The following is a 23,828-nucleotide window of genomic DNA, read 5'->3' as shown; positions in this document are numbered from 1 at the left end:
TAGAAAAAACTAAGGAAGGTGACAAGCCTTGTGGGTTACGATACACGTTAAGATTCCATCAATACCCTTCTACAGTAACTGTAAACAGGTATTATCACTGGTATGGGACTTGTCAGCTTCATTTGCCATTTGTTTCGTCATCATAACCTTAAATATGTCTTTATCGAAACGCATTACATAGACGTCAAAACAAAGCGGTTACCAGAATGGACATCTCATCATTAGGAGTGTTTTTAATTAATTGCATTGAAACTGTTAATATATATATGTGTCAACAGATACAAAAGTACAACTTGGTCAAATAAATACAGAATTTATAATGTATTATAAAGGGAGTTTAGTGATAACGCTTTAAAAAAATTGTAGCTGAACTTTTTGTGTGTATCTCCGCTTTTTTTTTTTTTTTTCAATTTATTTGTTTGTTGCAATATATTTGTTTATAATCTCATAGCATAGTTCATAAAGTTGGAGAAATATCATACCAGTGCTTCTGAAGAAATTGCGATAACAAACTTCAACTTCAAAATCAAAGAAAATAAGGTTCGAGGCTCAAAATGACCATGGAAAATAAAAGAGTTTATAAGTTTTGATTTCCATAAGTTTTCATCTTCAATCGTTAAAAAGGGGATATATAAAGAAGTGATGCTCTTCTGTTTTATCTCCATGGCTACAAGTGTAAATGTAGGTACATGTAGGGGAATTTCTCCAATGCTCACGAAATAGGTCAGCGTTTAGATTGCTCGCTCTAAGCGTGCATAAATTAATATTTATTGCTCAACGGCCATCACTTAGAAACTGTTAATATAATATACATTAAATAATATTTTTGATGTTCGGATTGATGAAGATGACGAACCTTTAGGCCAGTTCGATTCCGCTCGTTTGAACACACTATATCAACTTTATAAATATAGAAGCATCCATGCTAAAACGTTACATTAACATAAATATCACTCAAAACAAATGATTTTAAAGTTAACTTCTCTCTAGGCCATTCTGAACTGGACAACTATCTATAAGGATATTTCAGTAATGGTGATTAGGGAATGAACATCAAAAGAACAGACAATAAGAAAAAAGGTTCTTGCCAACGGCCTTATGTAAAACAAAAATGACTTCATTGTAAACATTTTAAAGTATACTCTGTCTTACTGTGGAGTATCATTAGCGGTGTGTCAATTTGCTAGTTTACATACCGACTTTCTGAGACACAGGTTTCGATCAACGTTTTTCCGAGCGACAGTGAAAAGACATCTAGGACAAGTTTCTGGGCGTGTAACCAGGCGAACATGAAGAGGGCAATGAAGGTATAGTAATGGCCAGTTCAGTAATCGGTTATAAGTAATGCATTTGTAAATGAATTATATTATAATGTAGATCAACTATGTATTCGGCACTTTCATTTAGTTATCTGAAAGCGAGACAATTGATAAGTAACGCTATAAGTAATACTCTTCACAGCGCCATTATAACAGGAATTTCAAAATTTTCGGATAGTGGATATTATATTGTGTTTATAATTCGATAGAAAACAAAACTGACGACAATTTTATGACTTGTTCTTGGACCGGGCATCGAATTCACTACCAACGACACATAATCGCCAAGCTAAATATACCACTTTTAGATGATACCCTGACTGCAATGTGTTTTTGATACATTTTGTAGTTCATCATATGTTTTGATAGTTAGTATATTGGATGATATAAATACCTTGACTACAATGTGTTTTCGGTAGTTTAATCATATGTTTTGATAGTTAGTATATTGGATGATATAAATACCTTGACTACAATGTGTTTTTGGTAGTGTAATCTTATGTTTTGATAGCATGTGTAGAGTGAAACATGGAGTTAGAAGGTGAATTTGATATGTTTAATGTATGCAGTTTGATAATATATTTTATTGCACATCAATGTTACATGTGTTCAAAAAGCAATTTCAAACACATGATTCCTTACTGAGGAAAAGCAGATTTTTTTTTCAATCAGACACTGAAAAAGTCTGTTTTAAAAGTCTGTTTTAAAAGTCTGTTTTAAAAGTCTGTTTTAAAAGCAGAAAGGGGAATTCCGATGTGTGAACGCATTTCAAAATATATCAAAAATCTTTTAAATTAGGGAAAATACAAACAAACTACATCAAAAATCGTACGAACAAAATATCTCAAAAATCATTAAAATGAAGGAAATACGAACAAAATATAAACTGACAAAAGCCAAGATATCCCGGAAGGTACACATACATATCCCGTGAAACATAAAACAAAAAGAAAAAGAAAAAAGCAATAAAAAAAAAAACAAAACATATTTACAGCGGTTTTTAGCGGTTTTTATTTCATTTTCGGTATTTTAGTAGTTTACCAATACACGTCAGTTTCTAAGTGGATCTTATGGAGACAGTAACTTACCTAAAGTAACATATCATTTTTGTTGTGTTGTGATTCGGTAAACTGTTGATTTCAGATTTTACTAGGGTTGCCCATCCTCTATTTGATTTCCTGCTATGTTTGTGTCAATGCCGTTTATCTGGATGAACCAGATTGTGGCGTTATATATGGGGACACAACTGAAGTGAAGAAAATGGATTATATATATGAACCCCTGCGGACTATATACTATCAAAGCCTATGGTAAGTCGAACAATGATTCATAATTACGACAGAAAGTTATACACGGATTCAAGGAGATAGTGCATTATAGTCGTTATGAACGACACAACTTTGATGTCAAACAGCGTAATGCGTGTTGAGCGCGAAAAAATAAAAATAATAAATGCCGTGCCAATGGAAGTTGATAGCACTCGTTCATCCCACGGAATGAAATACTATCCTCAGACTCTAAATTGGACACATAAACACGTACACTAGTCCAAACGTATATGTTTGATAATGCCGTTTAAACAGCATAGGTATGAGGGTCTATATTAACCAACTTCAGTTACTATTTTAGCTGGATTGATTTTTTTTAATAATGATATCTCCAAGAATGAAATATAAAGAGTACTCCAAATGTATACTACATGTATTTGTATTCAGTGAAAAGTTTATACTTTGTGATGTTCAAAATGTAGGAACCGCATGACTGAGAGCCTTTATAATCACTCACGGGCGTTGGGCTACATCGACCGATTGTCAAATGTTGTGAAGGAAGTTCCTCATCTGTCACTGTAAGTTAACATATCACGTACTTGTTTCACGCAGTTGCAGTATATGTTATTTAGTTATTTTAAGCGAATACTGTAAATCACTTATACTTCATAACTCATACTGATGAATGGTCATCAGAAGGATATAAGTGAGACTGTGTGTGTGTGTGTGTGTGTGTGTGTGTGTGTGTGTGCATTTCCCATTTTGCACTATATTTTACTAAATGTACATCTATACTTATATTTGAATACTTGAATTTAAATGCGTGACACTTTCAATTCAATTAAAATTGATTTAATTTAACTTATTTTGATTTAATCCATCAGACACCCACCGTGCCGTGATCTAAATTATGGTAGGAGGACGGTATCCATGTGTTACTTTCCTTTATACATGTTAACATAGTCACGTGCTAACTCAGTCCTTTACAATATACATATTTACATATTCGCGTGTTATTTCAGTCATTTGCTTTATACATATTTACATATTCACGTGTTATTTCAGTCCCTGTATACATGTTAACATATTCACGTGCTATTTCAGTCCCTATATACATGTTAACATATTCACGTGCTATTTCAGTCCCTGTATACATGTTAACATATTCACGTGCTATTTCAATACTTCTCGTGCTTTTATGTTACTTTGTTGTATACATAGTAACATATTCACTTGCTTTTCTGTTACTTTGTCATGAACCTCAGAATATAACATTAATTTATTCAATTATTTTACTGCTTACACGGTAACATACTCTCGTGCTATTTCAGTACTTTTCTTTATACATATTAACATATCATCTTGCTTTGTCGTTACTTTGTTGAATACACCACAATATATTCAACTGCTATTCAATTTCTTTGCTGTAAGCATCATAATATAATCACGTTCGAATCATTTTCTCTCATTTAGCAGAGAAATATGTTTGCGTGCATCTCAATTACTTTACATTGATATGATATATTTATTTGCTTTTCCTTTACTTTACAGTATACCTCATAACAAGAGCTAACGTGCTATTCAATTACTTTGCTGTATACTTTATAACATATTCACGTACTATTACATTACTTTTTGTATACATGTACTTTATAACATAGACAGGTGCTATTGAACATTAATTACACGAACGCTTTGGTTAATAGGGGAAGGCCTGTTTGTCAACCTGAAACAAAGACGATATATGGGTATTTCAAACTTGGTGGAAAAGTGCTGTGTCTTATAGTAGAGCCGAATCTTCAGCAAGTCGAACACATATCCTGCTCAGAGTAAGTAATGTACGCAGATAATATCTTAATCAGTTCCTAATACTCAATTTCATAGAGAGGGTATTCCTGCTTCTTGAAGAATAACAGTTATATATTTCATCGAGTGGGGTGAAAATAAATAAATAAATGAAAAAGTATTCTAAGATCAATAGATTGTGATTTTACCACTCTAGAATTATTGAAAGTGTTCGCATGATAATATCAGCGGCAACACAGCTGTCGATATTTGGCAGAGTGACATGTCTGTGGCTGTAAATATGGCAGGCCGACATATTGAAGTCGTTTGCGGAAGGACACAGAAGATGAATAACAACAAACAAATGCAAATATTGAGATCTGAACGTGATATTAAATCACTGTCACTATCAGGATCTAACCCTGTGGGCTTGTTATGTTTTCTAATTGGAGACCAATTTTTAAACGCGACGAAACAGAGGCTCGTTTGACGCGACGGATTTTGTTTATTATATTAAGTAAACGTGGAAAAATAGAACTTCTTTTCAACCGGGTGAAAATATCACTTATATTTTCACAATGAAATGGTATTGCAATCTATCACCGATAAATGATACACATAGATAATGGTATTGTTATTTCCCCCCATAATCAACACTGATAAGTAATACAAATATATAATGGTATTGCTATTTATCCCCCTTAACCAGCACTGATAAATAATACAATACATACGTACAGTGGCATTGCTATCTATCCACTATAACCAACACTGTCTGATAAGTAATACAAATTGTTACCTATCCTCACAACCAACACTGACAAAGGGCACATAGATAATGGTATTGTTATCTATTCCTTAACCCAACACTGGTAAGTACACTCTAGACGGGTCAATAATACATAAGGAGAGTGGTATACATATGTGTCCCTCATTACCGTGGACAGCTAAGTAGTGCTGATGGATGGTTTATTAGTTTATGTCCCCGTTCTTTATACTTATCAGTAATATGTATGTAATAACATATGGTAAATGTATTTCTATCATCATTAACAACAGAAAATAATTGATTTGTTAACAGCCACTATTATAAATTTTACATAGAAAAAATGAATAAATGGTATGGCATTCACTGTGATTTTAAAAAATCGATTTGTAGAGCATAGGCATTGGTATTTATTTTGACAATCTTTTAATATCAATGGTAATGGAAATGGGGTACTTACATATACTTACACCGCATACATGTATGCCACCCGCTATTACACTTCACGAACCAACTCGACAGACCGAGGGAGCGATGTTAACCTCGCTTTTTCGCTCTTGCGATCTCGCTTGCTCGTTTTCTCATCGTCATGAACACTCTCCCCTGCCATGCGATCCCACTCCACCATTTTTTTTACCAGAGGTCGAAGGCCTTGAACGACACTGGGAACCAGGACTGGTGATTTGCCATAATCAGTTACCGTGCGATGACGAACAGAATATATATTAAAGATTTTATTTTTCATATATAATGTCAAGCGAGTGTTCTTCCACACAATTCGATATTGCCATGTATATATTATATATATATCTCGTAGGATGTAATATATTCAGAAAATAAATTACGATCCTTTAAAAGTATGTGTCCTTATTGCCCCGATATACATTTTCTTTTAGGAAAACGTGCTGCAACAATGTCTCAAGGTGTTTCGAGAGTGGAATCTTCACACAAAGGATTCTTGTGTACTGCGACTACTTTTTTCCTGAGTTGCCTAGTTCCATTGATATAATTGAGGACGACCCGGCCCTTTTGGACACAGAGGCCCTCCTTGAAGACCACGATGACGGAAATCGAAGAAAGCGCTCTATTGCTAGCGACACTGGTTATTTCGCTTTCAGATTTTTAGAAAGGCCTTCCACTTGTTCCTGTGGCCTATGTTATGAAATCTAATCCCTGTGGTGTTTGTGAAGGATTTTACGGGAACAGCAACATACAAGAAATCAATCTTCCTCCAATCGTTCGGTAGTTTTAAATAACACAAAACTGATAATTATTTCGGATGATACCCTTAAGTATTTTTCATAGTCTTCAAACATGTTTCCATATCAATATTTTGAATAAGTTTGTCAGTTACTTGAATCTTTTGATTGGCAAATTAAATAAATGATTTGTGGAGGCTGAAAAACCCTAAGAGACGTTTTGATTGATATTCCTTTATTTTGTGTTTTGTTTTTATTCTTATTGTGTATAAAATATGAATATCTACCTACAAAAACACATAATTTGTAGTATGATAAATCATGGAGGATATCTTAATTTATGATGTGCACTTAAATAGTTCATTCCCTTTTATCGAACGTAACACTAACTGATGTCAGTGATTAAAAAAAAATAATGTTCTTCACTTCAGTAAGGGATGATATATTTTACCTTCCATGATCCGCGAACTCTAATATTCATACAAACCCTGGTAAATCTTACCTTTGCCCTTGTGATTATGTAATGTTTCCATATATTCATATGGAACGCCAGAGCTGTCTTAGGTGATCAAATATGATTATATTCGGTGGTTATGTCTTTATATTATGTAGTTATACCATTATATGCGGTGCTTTTTTCTTTATATTCGGTGGTTATGTCTTTATATTCGGTGCGAACTTTCTTATATGCTGTGCAAACTTCCTTATATGCTGTGCAAACTTCTTTATACTATGTGCAAACGTCTGTATGATGATGACCAAACCCGGAACTTTTTGAGTGGATGAATCTTACAATGACACCGTACAGAGAAGCGTCAAAGCAACCCAGACTCCAGAAACTCCAAACAGATTTGAAACATGGTATATAATTATGAAATACTAGAGTTTCCTTAGCTGTATAACTATTTTGAAGAAAAGTTATTTTTCATTGTTGTTTTAAGCATATTTATGGGCTGATAACATAAAGGGGTATGGCGCATATTGGCATATTTCGACCTAACGGTCACCGTTTTCAAAATCAAAAAAAAAAAAAAAAAAATAAACTGAGTTTTTGAATACAAACCATAAATTTGCGAAAAATTTGTTTGTTCATTGCAATTGATATTTCATGAAATGACCGTAAATTTGCATCATCGGGCTATTTGCAACTTTCGAGGGGGGGTTTTCCCGCATTCATATCATTTTTTTACATAGAGCGCATCGGAAGACCAACTTTTACAATGTCTAATTTTATTCTATATACCAAAAGACAACTAAAATCCTATTCTTAAAAAGTGGTCCTCCGATGCGCTGGTATAGAAAAATTGAAGAAAAAAAAACATAGTTGACAAAACATTTTAATTTTAGCATTAACTAGACTGACTCTAAATGATAACATAAACTTCATATGTTAGTCCGCATAGCTCATATGGTAGAACGATCGATTATCAACCCGAAGGTTTGGAGTTCGAATCACTAAGATGTATCTTATTAATACTTTGTTATATGTTTCTAAAAATGATACCTTTCAATTTTTCTTGGTCGTATTTGAAAGATATTTTCAACATAAAACACATATTTGATATGAAGTATTTAGTATAAAGATAGAAATGTTGAGATAGAAAATTTTCACTTGGATAAAAAAGAGTGAAATCATAACTTATTTACTCCGTATCATTCAAAGTAAAATCTGAATGAACTGCAGCGTCGACAACAGGCATACATGGTATAAAATTCCTATTTAACATGTCAGTTTAACTTTATTTCATATGCATGATGGTATTGATCTACTACATAACCCGTTCACAACACACAGCGCGCCAATGGACCATGACGATCTATTTTGTTACTGAGGGAATCACCGGGGTCACGTGATATTTTAACTGTATTTAGCCCGGACTATCGCTGTACGTGGCCTAGGTCAGAATAATCGGAAAACGACCACACTTCTTTCTAAGTCAATGAAAATGATATTTACAAGCATGATTAAATTGTCTAAGCATACAGTGAGGACGTTAAATATACCAAACTAGAAAACAGACTTTGTAATTTGTTTCTTTGTGTGGAAAATGAAGCCTGTTTTTCATAACTTGTCCATTAAGCACTCACTTCTATGGTGTTCCGTTAGGGCCAAATTTCCAATATCGCTCCTTCGCTCTAAACGCGAAGGAGCGAAAACACGATGGCGAAGGAGCGAAAACACGATGGCGAAGGCGCGAAAACACGATGGCGAAGGAACTTCGCTCCTTCGCCATCGTGTTTTCGCTCCTTCGCTTCTTCGCTCCTTCGCCATTGTGTTTTCGCTCCTTCGCCATCGTATTTTTGCTCCTTCGCTTCTTCGCTGCTTCACTTCTTCGCTCCTTGGCCATCGTGTTTTCGCTCCTTGGCCATCGTGTTTTCGATATTTTTTTTATTTTTGATATTGGAAATTTGGCCCTAACAGAACACCATAGACTTCAGATTAAAAACCTCGATGTTGATGATATACATGTATCTCAAATAATAGTCTATAAGTGAGTGATTTTGCTTCCTGTTATTTCAACCACGGGCAATGTACATACTAATATGGGTACGTACTTCAAAAACAAAACAAAAGCAAAACCAAAACCAAAAACATGCATAAAACAAAAGATAATATACATACACGTCGCAAGTTTTAATTGTAAATAGTTTATATAGTGATACGGTTGCCTTCTAACCCTTTAGTTCTGTCTGAACCGGCTGACTAGTTAAACCAGGGTTCGATCCTGGTGGAGGTACATTACTTGCTTTTCTGTTACATTTGGTGCCGTTGACCACTCCAGGTGAAAAAAGCTATAGGAAAATGAGAGGCTTCGTTGGGGATAAAACCTGGGTTAATTTGTGTTCGGGGCAGGTTTTAATTGTTAATAGTGTACATAGTGATACGGCCGCCTTGCTTCTAGTGTCGGTGATGGAGGAATGTCCCTTTAGCTCAGTCGGTAGAGCGGCGGACCAGTAAGCAAGGGTCGCGGGTTCGATCCCTCCGCACTTTTACGTTGTTAGTAGCATATGAAATGTGGCAGTAGAATAATGATGTCATTATGCAGTGCACATGTCATCATGGATATGATATATGTGATCATCTGTAATCCGACAATGCAAAGTGAAGACAATGCTAGTCACATCAGGACAAACAATAAGAATTTCAGCCGATATACGTATAGATGAAATACATTGTGTTTACATTTCTTTCTTTCTTTTTTCTTTTTTTTAATGGGGGATGTATAATTTACAGTCTATATGTATTGGATTAGGCCTTAATATTGGCCTTATTTTGCAGATGCGTTGTGTCATTATTTTAAATTAACATATTCCCTTTCCCCCCCCCCCCCCCCCCCCCCCCTCAATTTTTTTTTTTTTTTTTTTTTTTTTTAAATCTGAAAATGTGGTACATGTTCTTATACTGTTATTCTCATGTCCTTGTGTTTCCTTCTTGATTAACGGTGAGTCAGGTGATTATAGCTGCGTTCTTCTAAGGCTTTGCCTTAATTCATATTATTTCATGATGATATACCATCTTTCAAATCTTCAAGCAAGATTTTGTTTGGGGTTTCTGGAGTCTGGGTTGCATTGACGCTCTCTGTACGGTGTCGTCGTCTGATTCATCCACTCAAAAAGTTCCGGGGTTTTGTCATCATCATACAGACGTTTGCACGTAGTATAAAGAAGTTTGCACAGCATATAAGAAAGTTTGCACCGAATATAAAGTTTCATTTTAACTACCGAATATAAAGGGAAACACACTGCATATAAAGACATATCTACCGAATATAAGGACACAACTACCGAATATAAGGACACAACTACCGAATATAAGGACATAACTACCGAATATAAGGAAATGTCTACCGAATATAAAGACATATCTACCGCATATAAAGACATATCTACCGAATATAAAGTTATGTCTACCGAATATAAAGACGTCTCTACCGAATATAAGGATGTGTCTACCTCATATAAAGACATAACCACCGAATATAAAGTAAAAAGCACCGCATATAATGGTATAACTACATCATATAAAGACATAACCACCGAATATAATCATATTTGATCACCTAAGACAGCTCTGGCGCTCCATATTCATATGAATTGAAACAAATATAGTTGACCATTGACGCTACGGATCAAGCAACAGGACAACATATAACTAACTAGAATGGTAAGGATTTGTGTTGAAGTTTTCAAGAATTTACATTCACCATGCATAGAACGTTCAACAGGCTTCGTTGTTAATTGGCATCAGTGTATCGGAGTTGCGCATTTATCCGTATAAACATTGACAAAACAACAATTATATAGGTTGTTATAGTGTTTGCAATATAAGCGTTCCCTTATAGTTGTATTTTATCGTCAATCTGAACGCATTTAGCATCAGATGCGATAGGTACATATGTATGTCACTTACTTTGTCAAAATATTACATGCAAAAATGCGTCTGAACATAATCTCGGAACTATTGTCTAATTGTGCCTCAGATTTAAAAAAATGAAAATGGGAGGAAAAGTCACGTTATGCACTTCATACCCCTGTATAAACATTACTCTATTAAAACTATTTAATTTGGTCGGTTTGCGAAGAGTTTCGGATTGTTAGAGTCTGCTTTTCATTACATACATAATTACATTATATAAGTATACAGTTATGTTACATACGTAATCATGAAACCGTATTTATGTGAATCTGTTAAATACCAAATGGGTACCAAAAATTTCAAATTGAACATGGCTATACAATTCGTTACCACATCATGATATTGTCAACTGCGACGACATCGACATTTAACCGTTTTACGACATTTGCTTGAAAAGGTCTTAGAATGAGACTGACAGAAGAAAGGAACGCAATCGCCATATTATGTGTGGCTCTATCCTCAATCACACATTGAAAAATGATGAAGTCTTTTAAAACACGTATTCGACGCGCGTAACGTGATGTATCCAATGGTCAATATGTGGGCTATCCACATGTGTCTTTTTTATAGACCTCATGACATAAAGTTTCCTGTTACGGCACCATACATTATTAGACACAATTCTATGTAGGCTGTATTTCTCAGATTAGGGTAGCACACTCCAATAGCACAGCCTGGCAATAATTTCTGTATGGATATGCATAAAAAAAAGATAAAAAAAAAAAAAAAAAAAAAAAAAAAGTTATACTATAATTGTAATATTCATTATGAAGTAGTATACACAGGCTTGAATTCATTTTTTAAAAAAAAATCAATTGAATCCGGATTTTAAATTTCAATAAATGAGTGGTGTAGTGTTGTAAATGAAAGGTCTTGACACACACGTATAGATGAATGCAGATTTATTCGGGGGAAGAGTGTAGATGTTGTTTCTCCGACTCCAGGTAGTCGACCAAATTAACATGTACACGCTTGTCTTTTTATACATGTATACAGGCCAATTCTGCTGACACGAACTTATATACTACATCAAACTATTACATGATCTTAAGTACAGGTGTTTGTTAATAGGGTAATATCTGACCCTAAACAGAGAAAGGTAAGTATTTACACAAGTAGATCAATATCAATGTACTCGAACATCTGATCATATAAACACGAGTGTCAGGAGAGTTTAGCGTTATGTAATATAGAAGTGTAATACGTAAAATTGATTAATATATAAACTCGCCTGACCCTCGTGTTTACATGGTCAGATTGTCAGTTAATTTTCCCTACTGACTAAGATAAAAATTAAAAGGATTCAGTGTCGGTAAAATCAACAACCAAGCAAACATTAAACTTTTACAGAAACAGATATGACAGTGTGATTTTACCACCAATAAGGTCAAATGAGATATAGACCATATGAAAAGTGAATAAGCACACCAGAAATGATTGTGAAAATAGAAACCACCCGTGCATGTGTACACGAAAGACAGCCCAATGACTGTAAATAACGACAAATCACTAAGCATGATACACTGTAAAACGGAATATACAAGAAAACAGCAGGTTAGATAGGGAGGTGATAGACATTTTCATTTCAGAATATTTTATTGAAGATGTTAATTCAAAGGGAATTGGGCAACAGGCAATGCCTATATTAGCCCTCTCCCGATAATTACATTGATAACAGTACAATACATAAAATCCACAACTAGAAAATATATGTAGTAAAGCAAAGATAATAGTGATTAAACAGACAATTTCGGAGAGTCTCGCAAGTTGAATATAAATAAATCATGAAGCGTATGTTAGACATGTCAAAATGCCTCTTAGATTAATAATTTTTCACATCTTAATTAATAAATCTAAAATCAACTCAATTAATTATAATTAGTTATTAATATCTTATATAAAGCGTTTGGTATCTCTAATGTATTCCTGTACGATCTTCAATAACATATCATTTGAATTAAAAACATGACTATTATATCCAGAGGAAAGTTTCGATAGAAAGAGGAATGTTGACATCTAATACAGCAATGGAGTTACTTAGCCGAATTCTTTGATTAGTATAGAGAGGACAATAAAGAAAATAGTGATAGGAATCTTCAATCGGAAAACCACACCGGCAGGCAGGACTATCACATAAGTGAGAATAAAATAAATCAGAGTTTAGATTCACTGCATATAAAGACATATCTACCGAATATAAGGACACAACTACCGAATATAAGGACATAACTACCGAATATAAGGACATAACTACCGAATATAAGGAAATGTCTACCGAATATAAAGACATATCTACCGCATATAAAGACATATCTACCAAATATAAAGTTATGTCTACCGAATATAAAGACGTCTCTACCGAATATAAGGATGTGTTTACCTCATATAAAGACATAACCACCGAATATAAAGTAAAAAGCACCGCATATAATGGTATAACTACATCATATAAAGACATAACCACCGAATATAATCATGTTTGATCACCTAAGACAGCTCTGGCGCTCCATATATTCATATGAATTGAAACAAATATAGTTGACCATTGACGCTACGGATCAAGCAACAGGACAACATGTAACTAACTAGAATGGTAAGGATTTGTGTTGAAGTTTTCAAGAATTTACATTTACAATGCATAGAACGTTCAACAGGCTTCGTTGTTAATTGGCATCAGTGTATCGGAGTTACGCATTTATCCGTATAAACATTGACAAGACAACAATTATATAGATTGTTATAGTGTTTGCAATATAAGCGTTCCCTTATAGTTGTATTTTATCGTCAATCTGAACGCATTTAGCATCAGATGCGATAGATACATATGTATGTCACTTACTTTGTCAAAATATTACATGCAAAAATGCGTCTGAACATAATCTCGGAACTATTGTTTAATTGTGTCTCATATTTAAAAACTGAAAACGAGAGGAAAAGTCACGTTATGCACTTCATACCCCTGTATAAACATTATTCTATTAAAACTTCAATTTGGCCGGTTTGCGAAGAGTTTCGGATTGATAGAGTCTGCTTTTCATTACATACATAATAACATTATTATATAATTATACAGTTATGTTACATACGTAATCATGAAACCGTATCTATGTGAATCAGTTAAATACCAAATAGGTACCAAACATTTCAAAATGAACATAGCTATACAATTCGTTACCACATCATGATATTGTCAACTGCAACGACATCGACAATTAACCGTTTTACGACATTTGCTTGAAAAGGTCTTAGAATGAGACTGACAGAAGAAAGGAACGCAATCGCCATATGATGTGTGGCTCTATCCTCAATCACATATTGAAAAATGATGAAGTCTTTTAAAACACATATTCGACGCGCGTAACGTGATGTATCCAATGGTCAATATGTGGGCTATCCACATGTGTCTTTTTTATAGACCTTATGACATAAAGTTTCCTGTTTACGGCACCATACATTATTAGACACAATTCTATGTAGGCTGTATTTCTCAGATTAGGGCACACTCCAATAGCACAGCCTGGCAATAATTCCTGTATTGATATGCATAAAAAAAATGATAAAAAAAATAAATAAATAAATAAATAAAAAGGTATACTATAATTGTAATATTCATTATGAAGTAGTATACACAGGCTTGAATTCATTTAAAAAAATCAAAATCAATTGAATCCGGATTTTAAATTTCAATAAATGAGTGGTGTAGTGTTGTAAATGAAAGGTCTTGACACACGTATAGATGAATGCAGATTTATTCGGGGGAAGAGTGTAGATGTTGTTTCTCTGACTCCAGGTAGTCGACCAAATCAACATGTACACGCTCGTCTGTTTATACATGTATACAGGCCAATTCTGCTCACACGAACTTATATACTACATCAAACTATTACATGGTCTTAAGTACATGTGTTTGTTAATAGGGTAATATCTGACACTAAACAGAGAAAGGTAAGTATTTACACAAGTAGATCAATATCAATGTACTCGAACATCTGATCATATAAACACGAGTGTCAGGCGAGTTTAGCGTTATGTAATATACAGTAGAAGTGTAATACGTAAAATTGATTAATATATAAACTCGCCTGACCCTCGTGTTTACATGGTCAGATTGTCAGTTAATTTTCCCTACTGACTAAGATAAAAATTAAAAGGATTCAGTGTCGGTAAAATCAATAACCAAGCAAACATTAAACTTTTACAGAAACAGATATGACAGTGTGATTTTACCACCAATAAGGTCAAATGAGATATAGACCATATGAAAAGTGAATGAGCACACCAGAAATGATTGTGAAAATAGAAACCACCCGTGCATGTGTACACGAAAGACAGCCCAATGACTGTAAATAACGACAAATCACTAAGCATGATACACTGTAAAACGGAATATACAAGAAAACAGCAGGTTAGATAGGGAGGTGATAGACATTTTCATTTCAGAATATTTTATTGAAGATGTTAATTCAAAGGGAATTGGGCAACAGGCAATGCCTATATTAGCCCTCTCCCGATAATTACATTGATAACAGTACAATACATAAAATCCACAACTAGAAAATATATGTAGTAAAGCAAAGATAATAGTGATTAAACAGACAATTTCGGAGAGTCTCGCAAGTTGAATATAAATAAATCATGAAGCGTATGTTAGACATGTCAAAATGCCTCTTAGATTAATAATTTTTCACATCTTAATTAATAAATCTAAAATCAACTCAATTAATTATAATTAGTTATTAATATCTTATATAAAGCGTTTGGTATCTCTAATGTATTCCTGTACGATCTTCAATAACATATCATTTGAATTAAAAACATGACTATTATATCCATAGAGGAAAGTTTCGATAGAAAGAGGAATGTTAACATCTAATACAGCAATGGAGTTACTTAGGCGAATTCTTTGATTACAGTGTAGTATAGAGAGGACAATAAAGAAAATAGTGATAGGAATCTTCAATCGGAAAACCACACCGGCAGGCAGGACTATCACATAAGTGAGAATAAAATAAATCAGAGTTTAGATTACTAGCGGAATTTCTTAACTGACATACATGTGTATTATAATATTGATTTTTCTTTCGCCAGAATATTTAAATGTTTCAGAACACAGTGGAAAATTATCTGTAATACCAGCTTGTAAGCATTCCTTTTTTATTTCACGTACGGAAGACAACTTGACTAAATATGACACCATAGTTATCCTCCTAGCTGATGAATGTAGATCCACAATCATGCTAGATAAAGCAGAGTGTAAGCTTAAAATGAACAATCTGGTCAGTGATAGCACAACATCTGAGAGACTGAAATCTGATCCTAACGCTAAAATCAAAAACAAATTGGTGACCCTCCTTCGAAATAGGAAGAGAGAGGTCAAGATCCCGACCAATGTATATCATTATTATAAATTATACAAATTATATAGACTTCCAAAAATCCACAATAACGATGCACCCTTGAGACCAATTGTATCCAGGATAGGAAGTGTTACGTAGCAAACGACTAAATGTCTGCATTAGGTCATTGGGCAAAACAATGCCATATCATCATCAGTGTGGACTTTGTACAAAAGATATCGTGATATAAGTACCACCAGGACAATACCAGTATCCTAGTATGATCCATTTATAACAAGAATAGGCTGTTGTATATTTTCGTACACAATCCGAAGTTAAATACTTCATGATATAACCACTTTCCAAAAGTTCTAGATTCAAATTGTATCTTATCCAGTGGGAAAATATTTCTGTATCCCGAAGAAATTTCTTCGTGTTCAACCTTTCAAGGAGATTTGGTCGAGGGATACGCAAAGGAGGCGATCCCATTGGTGGCTAGTTATAAATTTCGATGCACTTAAACGTTATAGAGTAACTGGCTTCAATAATGTATTCACATATTTGGAAAGTGAACACCGATAGGTCTTTAAAATATCGCATTTAATTTATATTAAATTATATCATATTTATTATATTATTTTAACTGATCATGGTCTCTGAAATAACAGACCTAGTCGTTGAAACGTTAAAATGTACTTTCATTTATATAGGCTAAATAACAATAATCAGTTAATGTTATAGAATGCATTTAAACATATTGAGTATTAACATTTAAAAAGATCGAATATTCTTGGTCGTTAGAATAAATCTTCAAACGTTGTCTGTGTTATACTCGAGTAACTAACTTTGACAGCAAACATGACGGCAAAAATGAAATATAAAATTGGAAAAAACGAGGAAAGGAAAAAAAGAAACCACAAAATGCACACCAAGAAAAACTACTTTTTGGTTGAAGGGGAAAAGCAAAGCTCTTCAGGATTTGAACTCGTTACAATTGTGCATCTATATTCCATCTATTCAATTTCAACACAAGTTTCTCTGATGAACTTATAACTTAAGGTCTTACACAATCATTACTAAGACTTGCTTTCTCTTTTGTTTGTGTTAATTTAAAAGTGCTGATACCACGAGTGCACAATTACGCATTTGTGTGGCATACAGTAAATTGACTGCCATAGCTGTAATATTTTAAACATTTAATTGTGGGCCACACCCACACACACACACCCACTAACACACACACTTACCCAACCACACACACATTCACACTCTACCTCACTCACACACACACACGCCCACACCCAAGTCACCATCACACACACACACACACACACACACACACACACACACACACACACTCACTCACTCACTCACTCACTCACTCACTCACATCAAGCCAAATACTTTTAATATCAAAAATATTGCAACTGTTCTGGAAACCCGGTTATATCAGGGACACATAAACGTTAGCCATTGCAAATATCTATATGAAAGTGATATTTAGGGGTAAAAACGTTGCCCTTGATGAAGTGGAATGGTAGGTTCCGATCCCGTTGATTTATTCACGGTGCCGATAAGGCGGATATTTCCCGCGACTTCTGACCTGCGGATCACTGGAGGAACACTGTGGCTTGAAAGGTAAACGTGCATGCGCAAATATAACTGCTCCAACCAAAGCAGCATGCTCGTTATTTGGTGGAATAATGACTCGCATATTACTGAATGCTGACTTAATACTTTCCTGAAGAAGTGGTGATGATGAAAACTCTCCGGTCATAATGATCACATCTGTTTCCTTGCATGATCGATGTGCTAGCACGCCGTGTACAAACAACCTTGTACTATCCAAAGCATCTGCACATAATTCTCGAAAGACGTTTGCATCCATTCTCATCTTGTCGTGTGACCATATTATTTTCCCGTTAATGTTTGCCTGGTCGACAGCATCCTGTATAGGTAACCCAGAATCTTCAAATGTTTCCATGATAATGACTGGGACTTTCAATGTGATTTTCTTACTTTGGACTTTATCAACAGCACGCAGTTTAATGGAAATCTCTAGCGATATGTCATCGTAAACATCACTGCAGTTGGTCATACACTGATCCATTACATCTCTCCCAACGATTCTGATCAGCATTTGATGAAACGCCTTAACGACTCTTACCCTTCCGAGTAACCACTCGCAGGCCGTGTGTATAACTTCGGAACTCCCATCTGACTGCATTTCCAACACAGTGACATCAGTTCTTTCTTCTGGAGAAAAAGACATGGCAGTAATATATATCTAGTCATCAACCACGTATAACTAGATACCTACATGATGAGCTCGTAATATAGTTAACATTTAATATGACCATCACAAGATATTACAAATTACACCCGAGAGCTAGTGTATTTGTTTTAATGGGATTTATCACAGAATAATGCCCACTTCCTAACCGGTATTGAGTGGTCTAAACATATCGTGCACATCCGTACACTATGTATAATAAACAGGACCGCACTCATCAGGAAACAGCGAGTAGACGGCCTGACGACATGTTTTAATCAATTAACATCAAAGCTCTTATACCGGATTTCATAAAAATCAGAGGCTATAAAAGTCATTATAACATCGAATAGACTACTTTTAAGGTTCCGTTAAATAGGGAATTGTACAAAGCAGTACATGACAAATATAATATTTATTTCTAATAACATTTATATGTTATTATTCACAGTTTAATATGCTCAGGAGAAATGAAGAAATCAAAAACAATGATTTTGATACCTGTAATTGAAGGAAGAATACAATTCTGACATATAATGCAAGTGCGCACAGGGTCCCAGATCTTCAATATACAGTAGAACACATCAGCCCGGCTGATTTTTTTAAAAAGACAAATAGCAGACAACAAGTCTCCAAATGAACATATATACCACTCACCTGCTTCTATCTCAACTTTGAAATTTATCCTGGTCATTCATGCAGTTGCAAAGCTGATTACCAATTTATTTAAATATTTGAGTAGGCTGAGTTTATTCATGTAAAACAGTTTTGTAGTTCATCATTCCAGCATACTATTTGCCCAATATTAGCTTATTTGACCACCGCGACTTTGAATGTAGGTCAAGGTCATTCATTTGATCAAACTTGGCAGCGCTTATCCAGGCATGCTTCATGCCAAACATCAAGTCCGCGTGCATCCTTGTTATCGAGAAGAAGCCTTTTAAAGAGTTAAGCTTATCTGGCCCTTGTGACCTTGAATGTTAGTATTTCATTTCAACATATTTTATTGATAATCAAATGGATTGAACATCAGGCTAAGCCTATATTAAAGTTCTCTCCATAAATTATTACATTTATTTCAAATAATTAGTATTTGGTTATTAGTCAAGAATGGAAATTACAGTATACATATATAGAAAGAGTATTTGTGAATAATATATTACGATAATCTTATGTATTTTCTTATAATAATAATTTTGAAATTATTGTTAAATATTTATGAGAACTCGTTTACTATGCAGGAGAGAGACAAGTGCCTGATCAACAACAGAGTTTCTGACTATAATGTCCATCTGGTAAATACCAGTAGTCTTCTACTCATGTGTTGACCAAACACGCATCTCCCTACCGCATATAAACTGGTACCATATAAGAATTTAAAATAAAACATAAAATTGTATAATTCTGATTAAGTCCAAATCAAATAAGATTATCAATTGAGATTGTTCATAGGAAGGAGATAAATCAATTATACATAACTAGCAAGTCACCACATCTCACCCAACTTTACCCTGTAAGGCATGTAATAAATATAATGATGCTTAGTTAAGAGGGTTACAATCACATTGACACTATTCACCTTTGTTTATATATATATTATATATACATACATTTGTATGTGTGTGTATGTTGATAATATTATTTAATAGATGTACAGTGATTACTATAGAAAGCAGAAAATAATTAGAAAATCATTAACACACAAACATAGTGACAGCATCCGTAATTGAACATTTATATGCATATTATATGATTATTAAATTATAGAGTAAGAGATAGTTTGCACAGACTCAGTGATATGTATATATGTATATATGTAATAGGGTGATTAATGTCATGCTTTATATAATTTGTATGTATGTATTTTATTGACTTGTGTTATTTATTTATTTGTGCCCATATTGTTCAGTGTGTGTGTAACAGAAGAGGTGTTTGTGTGTTATAGATTACAGGGAGTGATTATTGCTGACTTACCTGTATGTCTATTTTTAAGTTACCTTACCTGTATAGTTATATTTTTATATATCACATGACGTACATGTGATAGGTTTCTATACTTTTTATTGGTCAAGATATTATAATAGCCTTTGGTCAGTTTGGCGGGAATCTCTTTGTAAGGAAGTTAGTTCTCTACAGTCTGCCAAACTGATCAGACCTATACATATATTGAGTCGGACATTTGTGACAAAGGACCGAAAGACAGAGAATTTATAGGTAAGTTATGGTTCTAGTGAATTATTACTGTTTCAATGTATTATAGCTTATATTGTAGATTTGCTATGAACTTTATAAGTTTGGCATTTAAGTTAAATTATTATCTTTATTCAAAATCTCTATTTTGAATTGTAACTTTGTATATACAGAGTAGTATTTTTCAGTAATATATATATATAAGTGAGTAATGGTTAAATTAATCCATTATATATGTACAGATCTGCAGTATTATTAGAAAGAACTGTTTTTATGCATTTTTTAGATTGTCATAAGAAACATGGAATACTGGTGATGATATGAGGTTGAAACGGCTCTGTGCCATACACAGGTGAATACCTTTTTAGTGTATTGTAATATTGTGTAACTTATTATGGGAGAATCCAGTTTGTTTATATATGTTGATACAAATCTCTTTATAGGTGATTTGTACTAGAGTAGATCTTTCGTCTCAAAGATAAATTTCATGTTAAATGTATATGATCTATATTTATTGTAATTTCAATAAGATAGTTGTAAAGATAATTATTACAAAGTTAATATCTTAGTTAAATGTAATTACATGTGTCCAGATAGCTTATATTTCGTGTTTAGCATAACTAGTGTGATTCGCTAGTTATCTCCCTTGATTGTATCTTGCAATGTATGTGCTTTGTGTAATTTTAGTCTTTTATGTTTGTTACAGAGTGTAGGTGTTTTAACCTACTGAACTTGTCAAAATAAAGAACTCACGACAAACAAATCATGTCCAAGTGGTTATTTGATATCCCCGGTTACATGTGGAGCCTCCAATGAGGATCGAACTCACGACCCCTGGTTTACAACCTCGCTCTGCTACCAAGGAGATTAAGGGGATTGTACAACAGCTGGCTGCGGATGTCAAGGCACTTAAGGAGGGAAGTCGGGAAAAAACAGAACAAGCCGAAGAAGAATAAGATGTTTCAGCAGAGGGATTTCCAACGACCTCAGAATCCTCAGCATCCCTACGACCAGTCTAGAGGGAATTATTTTCAGCCTCAGCAGGTATATCAGAATCAACCTCGCTCTGCTACCACATGTAACTGGGGATATAATCAAACAAAAAATAAATATGAACACAATCAATCAAAATCTACAAGAAAATACAACTATATTCAATACAATTCTATATCAACTTCAACGTTACATGCCCCATATCAATAAATTAACAAATTGGGATCACATGCAAATTATTATAAACGACGTGAAAACAAATGTCAATATTATTCGAACCAAATGTCAATATTGTTCTGTTTTTCCCGACTTCCCTCCTTAAGTGCCTTGACATCCGCAGCCAGCTGTTGTACAATCCCCTTAATCTCCTAACCCGACATCCCAATGCAATGTGCCCTCTCTGATGACATCTATAGCATTCTGGCTCTTCTCTGCTATCCTGGTCATTGTCCATGGCAGCAGTAGGTTCCTGTTGATTGTAGCCAGAGTTCGGTTGATTCTGATATACCTGCTGAGGCTGAAAATAATTCCCTCTAGACTGGTCGTAGGGATGCTGAGGAGTAAATATGAATTGAAACAAAAAAAATTAACAAAAATAAACAAAATTATTATGAAAATTCAATAAGACAATCTAATCCAATTCCAACAAAAAATAAAGCACACAAAAAACCAATCAGTCGCGGTCAGGTCTAAGTCACTGTCTTGCTATCTACCGCAGAAGGATGTGACTGCAAATTTGCTGGATCGCAACAAGGTCTTTGATGAGCTTCGAATTGCCATACGTAGGTTCGAGGAAGATCAGAACCAGAGGACTACAGAGGACAAGACAACCAAGAAACAGGTAGCTAAGTCTATGGCAGCTGTTGACACCCCTTCAGCTGAGGAGGGAGGACTGAAGGAGATAAGGGGGATTGTACAACAGCTGGCTGCGGATGTCAAGGCACTTAAGGAGGGTGGTCGGGAAAAACAGAACAAGCCGAAGAAGAATAAGATGTTTCAGCAGAGGGATTTCCAACGACCTCAGAATCCTCAGCATCCCTACGACCAGTCTAGAGGGAATTATTTTCAGCCTCAGCAGGTATATCAGAATCAACCGAACTCTGGCTACAATCAACAGGAACCTACTGCTGCCATGGACAATGACCAGGATAGCAGAGAAGAGCCAGAATGCTATAGATGTCATCAGAGAGGGCACATTGCATTGGGATGTCGGGTTAGGTTGGATCATACCAGGAAACCTTTAAACTCCCAGTGGCCATCATCAAGGGGGGGACGATAGGCCATAATGGACGACGGAACCAGACCATCAGACAACCTCCAGATTTACTTGGACCACCTACCGAAGCCACCATTTTCATTGACAGATTCCAGACTAAGGCCCTTTTGGATTCAGGCTCTACCGTGTCTACAGTAAGCCGTAACTTCTACGACAAACATCTTAGTCACCTTGAGTTAAAATCTTTGGATACTGTCCTGAAGGTGGAGTGTGCTGATGGCCAGGATTTGCCATACGAAGGACTCTTAGAAGTGCCTATCAGTCTGGAGGGAACAGGTCTCAGCGATGAAGATAACAGGATTGAGAATGGTATCTTCCTTGTGGTTCCGGATAGCCCCTATAACACCACAGTACCTGTACTTGTGGGAACCAACATTTTGACTGTGATGCTACAACGCGTAAGAGATGAATATGGACGGACATTCTTACAGAAAGCAAGACTCATAACACCTTTGTACTTGGATTTCAGATGTATGACACTGCGGGACAAGGAGTTAGAGAAGCACAATCATCGTCTAGCTGTTGTTAGAAGTGCTGAAGATAAACCAGTAACCATACCTGCTAACTCTGAGGTAACCGTAGATGGGTTCACTAAGAAGAATTTAGCCTACCCCAATGTTTGTGCTCTTCTTCAACCAACTCCAGGATCCTGTATACCAGACGACTTGGATATTACCCCATCTCTAGTTCCCTATCACTATGATAGTAAGGGAATTGTCAAGGTTCACATCACCAACCTATCTACATCAACTGTAACGATACAGCCTCGAGCTCTACTATGTGAGATGCAGCCCGTTACAGTTGAGGATATCACCAAGGAGACAGAGGTGAATTCTTCAGAGGATGTGCTGGAGAAAGTAGAGTTATGTACAGAGGGATTGTCAGAGGAGGAGATAGTTAAAGGGAGACAATTCTTGGAGCAACATCGCCATATCTTCTCTACTGGTGATACAGACTTAGGCCATACATCATTAGTAACTCACAGGATTGAGCTTACTAATGACATA

General features: G+C 34.9%; 2 protein-coding genes and 1 long non-coding RNA gene across 4 annotated transcripts; 2 read left to right on the top strand and 1 right to left on the bottom strand.

Moving 5' to 3' along the window:
* Positions 1–1,025: 1,025 nt before the first annotated feature.
* On the top strand, positions 1,026–6,546 carry LOC117328907. The gene is made up of 5 exons (XM_033886521.1): positions 1,026–1,307; positions 2,463–2,629; positions 3,070–3,165; positions 4,294–4,416; positions 6,035–6,546. The coding sequence occupies exons 1-5, from the start codon at positions 1,290–1,292 to the stop codon at positions 6,306–6,308; spliced, it is 678 nt and encodes a 225-aa protein (XP_033742412.1). The 5' UTR covers positions 1,026–1,289; the 3' UTR covers positions 6,309–6,546.
* An 11,102-nt stretch (positions 6,547–17,648) lies between these two features.
* LOC117329994 (heat shock 70 kDa protein 12B-like) lies at positions 17,649–18,362 on the bottom strand. The gene has a single exon (XM_033888225.1). It carries the CDS (start codon positions 18,360–18,362, stop codon positions 17,649–17,651), a length of 714 nt encoding a protein of 237 aa, XP_033744116.1.
* A 1,844-nt stretch (positions 18,363–20,206) lies between these two features.
* Positions 20,207–21,315, top strand: LOC117328908. Of its 2 annotated transcripts, XR_004533078.1 has the most exons (3): positions 20,207–20,576; positions 20,839–20,904; positions 21,259–21,288. It is a non-coding gene; the product is annotated as an uncharacterized LOC117328908 (long non-coding RNA). The 2 variants fall into 2 exon arrangements; XR_004533077.1 differs by having other exon boundaries at positions 20,839–21,315.
* Positions 21,316–23,828: the final 2,513 nt, after the last annotated feature.

Source organism: Pecten maximus, chromosome 6 (genome assembly GCF_902652985.1).
Source record: "Pecten maximus chromosome 6, xPecMax1.1, whole genome shotgun sequence".
Taxonomy (NCBI): domain Eukaryota; kingdom Metazoa; phylum Mollusca; class Bivalvia; order Pectinida; family Pectinidae; genus Pecten; species Pecten maximus.
Note: the sequence above shows the minus strand (reverse complement) of the source record. Positions and strands in the feature narration are given on the sequence as shown.

Excerpts from the sequence above, each read along its gene's own strand:
- LOC117329994 (XM_033888225.1), bottom strand. The coding sequence starts at position 18,362 with ATGTCTTTTTCTCCAGAAGAAAGAACTGATGTCACTGTGTTGGAAATG.
- LOC117328907 (XM_033886521.1), top strand. Across the intron at positions 2,630-3,069 it reads ATATACTATCAAAGCCTATG|GAACCGCATGACTGAGAGCC; the intron begins GTAAGTCGAACA and ends TTCAAAATGTAG. Across the intron at positions 3,166-4,293 it reads GAAGTTCCTCATCTGTCACT|GGGAAGGCCTGTTTGTCAAC; the intron begins GTAAGTTAACAT and ends TTTGGTTAATAG.